At 42.5% G+C, this 10,079-nt stretch overlaps 1 protein-coding gene across 3 annotated transcripts; it reads left to right on the forward strand.

Annotated features, from left to right (window-relative positions):
• Positions 1-156: 156 nt before the first annotated feature.
• LOC137884924 (mitochondrial glycine transporter B-like) lies at positions 157-8,357 on the forward strand. 3 transcript variants are annotated; one of them, XM_068727018.1, is made up of 8 exons: positions 157-571; positions 966-1,056; positions 3,351-3,475; positions 3,999-4,083; positions 4,205-4,384; positions 5,244-5,412; positions 6,108-6,271; positions 6,425-8,357. In XM_068727018.1, the coding sequence occupies exons 2-8, from the start codon at positions 1,042-1,044 to the stop codon at positions 6,545-6,547; spliced, it is 861 nt and encodes a 286-aa protein (XP_068583119.1). In that variant the 5' UTR covers positions 157-571; positions 966-1,041; the 3' UTR covers positions 6,548-8,357. The 3 variants fall into 3 exon arrangements, with proteins under 3 accessions (XP_068583119.1, XP_068583121.1, XP_068583120.1); XM_068727020.1 differs by lacking the exons at positions 157-571; positions 966-1,056 and adding an exon at positions 2,154-2,468; XM_068727019.1 differs by lacking the exons at positions 157-571; positions 966-1,056 and adding an exon at positions 3,100-3,221 and having other exon boundaries at positions 3,263-3,475.
• Positions 8,358-10,079: the final 1,722 nt, after the last annotated feature.

Raw genomic sequence — 10,079 nt, forward strand, 5'->3', positions numbered from 1 at the left:
CTTTATATTTTACATATATTAGTGCCTTACAACCGATCTCGCACACCAACCAATTCATCACTGAACAAACCAACCAATGCCCCCTGTGAACTAGAGTGGTGTCCTGAGTGTGTGACATGTGAGTTGATGTGTGTCGGCGCTGCGCTGGAGGTGAACTTAGCTTAGCTAGTCAGACGCTAACAGTCGCAGCAGCACAGCAAGTAACGATAACGTCAGTCTCTGTTGTATGACATCTATTACTAAGGTTCACATTTTCTATCTAAAAAAAACAGCTTTGGGGCCACGACCCACGGCACAGCATTAACCGCGTTAAAGCTACATAGAACCAGACTAAAGTTAAAAACTTCGCTAACGTCACTAGGGTGGGCTAACACTGACGTTAGCTAGCTGACGAGCATTGCCAGAAAGTTCTGTGTTCAGCCTGGCAATAGTGTTTACAACTAGTAGACGCTTGAGAAACTTTCGCAGGGAAAGTCGAATCAAAAGTTAAATTAAATACTAAACATGGCGCTCCTGAAGCTGGCAGATGTGACCATCACCTCCATCAATCCTTGACACGCATCAAAGTCAGGTAAGAAGAGCTAGCATGCTAAGTTAGCAAGCTACTGTTAGCTAGCTAACGTTAGTCAAGTAGTGTATCTGGCTGAGTGAAGCTTCGGCGATCCTTTAATAAACTGGATGTCATAGCTGGCAGGTTTTCACGGCGTTTGCCTTTAAAGTAGCCCACTGTGTTGTCACCAGTCGCTTGTCGCTATGTCTGACTTGGATGTGCCCGGCTAGTCAATGTTAGCCTGTCAGGAGAGGCTGGTGTCGTACCAACGTTACCGTTTCCTTAGCATACCGGTACCCTGACTGCTAATTAGCTAAACTAGCTTCCTGCTACATGCTTCATGGAGACTTTGCAAACGACCATGTTGTTTTGAAATGTGACAAACAGCTGTCATCTTATTTCCCCCCTCTTCTAGTAACGTTGGCTGAAATTCACCAGCTTCAAAAACGGCGGCACCAGGGCAGAACCTGGACTCAGCATCCAGGTCAAAGATGGAGTTAGCAGCGGTGAGTGCACCTGTTTGTTCTGGTCGTCATACAGTCAGTGTTCTCAATCTGTCAGTCAAGAGGTGAACTAACGCATATTTCATCAGCATATATTTTAATGTACGAATAAAGCAGCTGAAATATAACCAATTGAAATGCTGTCTGTCTGTGTGTGTGTGTGTGTGTGTGTGTGTGTGTGTGTGTGTGTGTGTGTGTGTGTGTGTGACCTTTATAATAATATTTTGCAGATACACAATTTTCACTTTCAACCTTCTGACTGTCCAACCAAGCTACCAGCGGTTGATTAATGATAGAAAAGAAACACCCAGTCCAACCTGGTGGCACAGCAATTGAAACTACATGTGGGCAATACTGATAACAATCCTTTATTGCTGTGTGTGTGTGTGTGTGTGTGTGTGTGTGTGTGTGTGTGTGTGTGTGTGTGTGTGTGTGAGAGATAGTAAATTGTCCAGAAAACCAATTAAGAAATGTGAGCTGCCTTTTAGCTGGTTGCTAATGCCATTTGAGACTTGCCTGTCCACATCCACGTTGGATGCCAGAAATGCATAATTCGTGATCATTATAATATGGCTGCTGCCTATTTGGAAATATTTTCTGGAAATAGGCCTGCCACAGTAACTCATTTTGGTGGTCAATATATTGTCCCAGAGATAACTGCGAGAAATGCTATTGTGTTTATTTTTGTCTTTTATTTTGTTTAGGGATTTCATTGAATTTTTTATTTTAGTGTAGCTTAAGAATGACGGGAAAAGGCAGCTTGTCACAGACTCAGCCTACATGGGGTGCATCCTCTGCCACTTATATGAAAATAATACAATAGCATAATAATGCAAGAATATCCTTTTATTTCTTAAAAATATTCAGACATTGGACTCTCGAACCGTTATCAAAAATATGCAATGTCTTATAATGGCTGGGAAGATGGGGGGGGATTTTTCTCTTTCTCTACTTTCACACACACACACACACACACACACACACACACACACACACAGAGCCACTTCATGACTCATACAGTTTGACGAAGATGCAATTTAGCAGTGAGCTTCGCGGGGGGGGGGGGGGGGGGGGGGGGCAATACAGATGTGTTGGTGTGTCTCTGAAAGATAAAGATAGAATTCTATAGGAAAACTCAGGCTGGATTAAGCAGCTGCTTAGGCTGTGAAACAGGGTGGGGGTAGGAAGAGAGGCAGGAGAAAAGCCACCGTGGGTCGGCACTGGAGAGAGACAGAGAGAGAGAGAGAGAGAGAGAGAGAGAGAGAGAGCGAGAGAAGGAAGGTTTGTGAGAGAGATGGACGTGTATATTCTAATATGCTATTTGTAATAGCAGCATCACAGAGAGAAGGAGGTGAAAGGGCAAAATGCAGGAAAAAGAGGATTCTCAGAGCAGAGCTGTGGGCAGGAAGGTAGGAGTGTGTGTTTGTGTGTAATGCGCGCAATAATGTGGCACATGTGTGTAGACGCTACATATAGTATGTGATGAATGAAAGTGTGTATAGCAGACAGCTAATGTATGGTGCAGACATTTTATTTTGTGTTTGTTGTCTTAACTGTAGTTATTGTTATGGCCTTATTAGAAACATTTTCTTTTCTTTGTTTACATATTTCTCTATGGAAGTGTTAACCTTCAAATGCTTCAACATGTTGTGTTTATCTGTCTGTCTGTCCATGTTTGTGTCTCATGTTTGTCCATGAGGCATGTAACCACAGAGGATGTCGAGTCTCAGTTTAATTCTATCCAACAGCCGTGTGTGTGTGTGTGTGTGTGTGTGTGTGTGTGTGTGTGTGTGTGTGTGTGTGTGTGTGTGTGTGTGTGTGGACTGTCTCTGCACATCTCCATCATCTCCACTGTGTGGAACCTGGCCTCTGCTCTGTGCTACAGGCTTGTTTTAGTTTTTTGTAATGTCATACAAGCATATTTCTTGAAGTCCGTTACATGTATATGAGATCATCTTTATTTTGGATCACATTTCTTTTTTGTCAGGATATCGTAATGCAGATATTTTTTAAGATAATATTGTTGCATTAATGGAGAGGTGACCAATGGCGAGAAAAATGTTGAATGTCGTATTTTCACATTATGCTTTTTACACTGTGACTAATCCTTTATGTTTCCCTTTGCCTCTTCCCTCCCCCTCTCTCTGTCATCCTCCAACACCACCCTCTCATTTCTCTGTCCTCCTCTCTTTGCCATTCATCCATCCGTCCTCTCTTTCTTTCCATCCTTCCATCCTGTCTCTGCCCTCTATTGTCCCTCTCACTGTCTGTCTCTCTCTGCCTGTCCTCGTCCTCAGGCTCACCCAGCTCTCAAAGCCTTTATGTGTGGCTCAGTCAGCGGCACCTGCTCTACGCTGCTCTTCCAGCCTTTGGATCTGATCAAGACACGGCTGCAGACCCTGCAGAACAATGCCAAGCCGGGGTGTGTGTGTGTGTGTGCGTGTGCGTGTGCGTGTGCGCGTGCGCCCATGTAACACACAGACACACTTCATGTGCATGAACATGCAAACCCATATACACCACACATTCTGCTGCATGCCGTCAGACGCATGCACTTAAGCATGCCCCTGGTGTTATCTTTGTTTTGCTCGACCTTTTTCCACAACATGCTCTCCAGATACAAAGTGACACATGCACAGCATGGCAGGACACACTGCTGTTTTGACCCATATAGGGCAATTAGTCACACCAAGCACTGTGTAATTACACTGTCAGGCCGCTAGATTGCAATTAGCCCCACTGGTAACAGGAACCGGAAATGTTAACGGCCAAAAGTTGATTTTTATTTTAAACAACGTTCCGCAGGTTGGGGCCTTAGTTAATTATTGTTTAACGATCCAAACTGTTTATCTTTGTCTGTTTTTGAGTGCCCATATCTTTTTTGTTTTTCATGTTTGTGCACCTTTTGAATGTGTCTGTAACCATTCTTAAATTTCATCCCGCAGTGCACCAAAGGTGGGGATGTTTACCGTTTTAATCAACGTTATCAGAACAGAGAGTTTCTTCAGTCTGTGGAAGGGAGTTTCACCAGTAAGTAACTGACCTGACATTTTATTTTCAACACTTACAAGAATTCCTGCAGTTACACATCCCGTTGCTTGTATTACTCAAATTGTGAAACACGTTTGACGCTGCTGTTTCTCTCTGGCAGTCATTTGTGCGCTGCATCCCCGGCGTGGGCATCTACTTCAGCACCTTCTACTCCCTGAAGCAGCACTACTTCCTGGAGCGGGCCCCCAACGCTGGCGAAGCTGTTCTGCTCGGAGCGGGCGCCAGAGCTGTGGCTGGTGTCTCCATGCTGCCGTTCACTGTCATCAAGACGCGCTTTGAGGTGAGCGGCAGTTTCTTTTTTACAGCGTGAGACCTCGGAGCCCTTCTGACCTGAGATGTGCTGCACGACTCGTGGACTTCAACACTTGTCCGATCATCTGCTCACAGTCCAGTTTTAATTGATGTTGTTGAATTGTTAACTGGGCAGTTTACAATTCAAGACAATTGTTGATGTATGATAGCGTTAAGGCAATGATTTTTTTCCTTTGTCAGCTGTTTCCAGTACCTTCTTATGAACCACGTGTTTTCTAATGAGATTTTCCTCCCGGAATAATAGGCCTTCACACATGTTTGAAATACATAGGTGACAATAAATCTAAAAATATTGATCCAACAAAAGTATTTTATGAACACTCAAGCCACCAATAGAGTCTTATTTTGTAGTTATACTTATGACTTTTGAGTATGGAGTCTTCTTTTGTGACACAGGAATATGCCATCCCCATTCTTTATCTTGCCTAGAAGGATATTTGTGTTTTGTAATAGATTTTTTAAACAAGTTACTTTCGCCTAAATCCCTTGTGTATGTATGACACGCACATATTCAACAAAGAGTGATAATGTCCTTTCACGACACGTCCACCTCCACCTTATTTATTAACCAGTTCTGCTTCATTTTAGCCCTCATTAGCTGACGTGAGACTGCACAGCTGAGCATAACAAATATGGTCTCCAGTGAATGTATCTGTATCTCTGAGTAAGAGACGTTGTATCCAATACATGATCTTTACTCCTAGCATGCATACATTTGTAACCACAATCTTCAACTGGTACTCCACCACGGCCGCCTGTAACATTGTCGGCAACATTTTCAATAGATGTGTTCCATATTCATATTCCATGTCCGTATGTTGTTTCAGAGTGGCTGTTACAACTATGTGAGTGTGGCAGGAGCTCTGAGGAGTGTGTATGAGACGGAGGGCTTCAGGGCTCTGTTCTCAGGGCTGACTGCCACGCTGCTCCGAGACGCTCCGTTCTCCGGCATCTACGTCATGTTCTACAGCCAGGCCAAGAAGGCGCTGCCTCAAGGTGAGAGCCTCACTGCGTCAGCTCGTCAAAATGTGAAGCGCTGTTTTCTCTATCTAGATCTGATGAGCAGCGGGTCGTCTTAAGTGTTGTCCTTGTTCTACAGAACATTGGTAAAGTGTATCGTGAATTAGTGCTTTGGAATATATGTCTTAAGACGATTTTTTCATACAGCAGCAACACATATACACCTGTTTATTTGCGCATTTTCAATTGATTAATAAAAAATCTGAGTGGAAACAGCAGAATAAATATAAATACATTTAAAAATGAAAGTCGAAAAATTGCAGAAAGTCTTTGCTGAGTTAGAAAAGTTGGTGTATCGATAGAAACTAAATGCAACCAAGTGCAATGGAGACAGGCGAATAAATCACGATGTGCATGAACTTAAATGTCACTCGCCACTGGAGACGGAAGATTGCAACAGATAAACACATCTGTTCTCAAATACATGACTTAGAAATAAATACGTTATTTTCCATCGTCTTCCGTTGTTTGAGGTTTGACTGCCGTCATTTAATAATCATTTAATGGCACCCAACTGGACAAACAGCGTCACCAGCTGTTTATGTCAATGTGCCCAATTGATCGTGGATAGAAAGCGTGTTAACACACTTTTTCTGGACATTCTGTAAATATTTGCGTTTAATTTGGGTAGAAACTTGAAACATGCTCTTCTACTTTCTCTCGTCTCTCAGAGGTGACGTCGTCGCCCTATGCCCCGCTGGTGAACTTCAGTTGTGGGATGGTGGCAGGCGTCATGGCGTCGCTGGCCACACAGCCAGCAGACGTGGTGAAGACCCACATTCAAATCAGCCCATCCCACTGGAGCACGACGGACGCTATCCGCTACATCTACACGGTGTGTGCTCATTTAATCACAGCTGTCCGTTTCTGTGTTGCCGCATGTGCACTTCATTTTCAGGGAGAAGCGTCGCTCATTGTTGTTGGCAAGAAGGGTGCAGCATGGTGACTGCATAAGTATCATACTGATCTTTCCTGGTCTCTCCCTCAGGAGCACGGCATGGCCGGGTTTTTTCGTGGGGCTGTCCCCCGGTCTCTGCGTCGCACCCTGATGGCGGCTATGGCTTGGACTGTCTACGAACAGCTGATGGCTCGAATGGGCCTCAAATCCTGAAGAGCATCATTGACGAGTCACAATAAGACAGGATGAAATAAGAGGGATAATGATGTACATTATTTTCTCACTGAAAGCCCCACGAAAGAAGAAAAGAGATCCAAGGAGCTCGTAGAGACAGTGAACCAGCACGACCAAGTTTTTGAGAAAAACAACCGTGTGTGTGTGTGTGTGTGTGTGTGTGTGTGTGTGTGTGTGTGTGTGTGTGTGTGTGTGTGTGTGTGTGTTGTTATTTAAATGTTTGTGAAAATGTGTCTGTACGTTTGAGGTTGTGATGTTGCACGTGACCTGACACACTCTTAATGTCAATCTTGGGCTGAAGTGACACTCCCTGCTGTGAAGTGGACTTATTCCTCTCTCACTGTTTATGTTTGGACACCCTGAGGTCTGGCTGCCACTAAAAAGAAAGAGGCTCTGTGACTGTGCTGTGACGAGGTATTTTAAAATGCTGTCGAGACAACTGGGACTCTCAGAAAGCTGGCTGGTGTGCTGGTGCATCTGCTGAGGTAACCAAAAAACAAAGCACCGCAGAGAGAAGAGCTCTGGCTTCTGCCATATTTTCTAAACTTGCATAAGATTGAGCAATATTTCTTACTTGCCAATTAACAAGCAGACTTGGATATTTAACTTGACTCAGACAATCACAAGCGCTCACACAGCTGCATTATGGGAAGAAAATCACGATAAAGCCTTTTGTTGCCGTACCGCTCACAACTATGCTTGAGTTTATACGCCACTGTGATGCATTTTGTGGCTCAGCATAGTGAACCCAGATGTGAGTTTTAAAGAAGTAATGATAGTCAGTCACATCTGGGCTTAAGAAAAGTAGCAGACAAAAATTCAGACTTGTGATTTGTATGAGTTTTGTAATTGAAATGCTTTTTTTTATTATTATTATTATTATTATTATTATTTTTTTTCATTTTTTTTTTATTTTTTTTATTTTATAAACAGCAATGCCATTTGCACTTTGCACTTTTCCTGACACATTAAGTTAATATTTGAATGACAAATTCAAACTTTCAAACTTTACTTCAGATTTAGTTTAGGAGTCAGTCGCCTCCTGTGAGCATATTTCTAGAACATTGCAAGTGAAGCATTGCTTAATCATTGTGCTGCTGTGTTTATAAAAATTATTCAGAACGCTTACCGGTGCTGGAGAGGATAGATAGATGGATAGATGGATAGATAGATAGATAGATAGATAGATAGATAGATAGATAGATACTTTATTAATCCTGCAAGGGGACATTTGTTCGCTGCAGCAGCATTAGAATACAGCTGATACAGGTGGCTTTGTAAATATTGGACTAGATACAGAATTATTGGTGGAAACAAATGAAGGCCCAATTTTTATGTTCATTGTACAGTCTCCCTTCGCTATAAATATTTATTATTGTTGATATAAAAAGAGGTGATGTATTGAAAATGATTATTATATTTCCATAGCGTTTATGGAAATAATATCAAATGGAAGATCTCGTTAGTGGAGGAGATTGAAAGACTGAACAAAATGGATCATTACACACTTTTTGGAAGTCTCGATAAGATGACAGAAAGGTCACAAAGAGAATTTTAATGGCGAGTAGATTTCAGTGTTAGTTGTGTATCTACATGTGCTGTAATTCACACATGGAAGTTTTGCCTCGTTGATTTATCTTCATCAAAACACCACCCTGTAGTCTTCGTTGATCCTCTGTTGTGACTCTTTTGTTATTGTAGATATTTGGTCTGTGCATGTGTTTGCTCAGACAGACGTCGTGCCTGGCTGGTTTTTAATGTCAATAAACGTTATTCTTTTTAAAAAATATTTTAAATTTTTTTTTATTGTTTTTTTCATTCCAGATAGCAACTGTTACATCAACCATACCGACCACATTTCAATAGACATTCTCACAACTATTTAACATTGGACAAAATATTTAAATGTGTTTAATAAAAAGCTTGTCATTGACAGGTTTGTGGCTCTTAAACCCGTGCCATTTAGTTTCTAAATTGATTTGAAAGAGAGAAGCAAGATAACAGCTAAAATCAAACACTAACTTGTCCTTGTCATCATAGTACAAATGGCAATAATAGCAGGAAATATTTGTACAAAGCAGAAATTACAAAGACATTTTAAAGTATCCTGTAAAAAGTTGTAAATCACATGTTACCTCTAGTGAGACGTTAAAAACTTCATGTGTAACATGAATGACATTTAATAGCAGATGAAGTTGAGTTCGTCCTGGCAGTCCCAGTTCTCCCACAGCCCCTCTTTGGTTAAAGCTCCACAGCGGTTCCGTATTGGACACTGGTGGTCCTGAACCCCTCCCTTGGGCCAGGCCTCAAACTCCAGAGGGTCACCGTCCACCCACAGCCAGCGGTCCGCCAGGTAACGCAGGCCGATCCACACCCGCTCAGTGATGTGATTGGGTTTGATCTCCCTCAGGGCCAGAAGGTGCTCGGTCTCAGAGGCCAGGCTTGTGAGTGCAGTGTGTTTCTGTCTGCAGTACCACATCGCCTGCTCCCAGGTCCTCTCATGCTCCACCACAATCAGGTTGAAGCAGAAAAAGGACAGTTGTTGAGAAGGTCTTATGTTGTGCCATCCAGCCCAATTACAGCTTTGCCAACAAACAGATGCAACCGATTGGTACCAAATGTCGTCTGGTTCGTACTTATCCCACGGGACGTTTGATGCGTCTCCTCCTCCTGACCACTTCCACTGTGTTGCATTTCTGTAGAGACCGATCCAGAACTTCTCGCTCATTTTCCCGATTGTTGCATTTTTCAGTCTCTCTTCAACCCATGGTGTAGTGATGGAGGACAGATCAGTGTAATGATCTCTGCAGTACTGTTGAGCTTCCTGCCATGTGTACTTACGTTGCACATATGTATGCTTCCCATACTGTGCAGACACACTCACAACAAAGAGCATTTTCAAAACCACGATCTCCATGGTGGTGAAGTTTACAGGTAATCGCAGAGATGAGTGTGAAGCCAGGACACTGATTTGCAATTGAACAACTGAAGTCAGTGAAGCCTCGTCTCGTTTCCCTTTCGAGATTTGCTTAGGAAATTTATTTCCATTTGACCTTGAGAGACAAGTGGTGGAATCAAGTCCTGTTTGAAGTCACAATATCCTGCCTGCCATTTGACTTTGAACAACATACTGTAGCATGGCATCGTAATCTGTGACTCATCAGATTCTGTGATGTAAGGATCAATTTTAGATCAACAAGCCTGATGGGTTGAAATATCGTTGACAGATGAGCTGTAAGGACCCTGCAGACGGACCTACCACTACCCACCAGTTTGTGCTATCACAGCTACAGTATGTCACAGTTTGTCGTAACAACATTGTGATCATTGTAAAAAAAACAATATATATATATATCCTAATCTGGTCACGGAATCGAATGGTTCACATTTTATAACATCAGAAACAATAGATAAAAAGATATAAATAAAAAAAACTGTTTCCAGGCGATAAGACAATTAGTGTCGGGAACATTTTCAATATATGTGTTCCATATTCATATTCCATGTCCGT

The sequence above is a fragment of the Cebidichthys violaceus genome, unplaced genomic scaffold (assembly GCF_023349555.1).
Source record: "Cebidichthys violaceus isolate CVI_PGR_0920_01 unplaced genomic scaffold, fCebVio1.0.p SCAF_4, whole genome shotgun sequence".
Taxonomy (NCBI): Eukaryota; Metazoa; Chordata; class Actinopteri; order Perciformes; family Stichaeidae; genus Cebidichthys; species Cebidichthys violaceus.

Coding starts and splice junctions, on each gene's coding strand:
- LOC137884924 (XM_068727019.1), top strand. CDS start 3,100: ATGGCGAGAAAAATGTTGAATGTCGTATTTTCACATTATGCTTTTTAC. Junction 3,476..3,998: donor CAGAACAATGCCAAGCCGGG/GTGTGTGTGTGT, acceptor TTCATCCCGCAG/TGCACCAAAGGTGGGGATGT. Junction 4,084..4,204: donor TGTGGAAGGGAGTTTCACCA/GTAAGTAACTGA, acceptor TCTCTCTGGCAG/TCATTTGTGCGCTGCATCCC.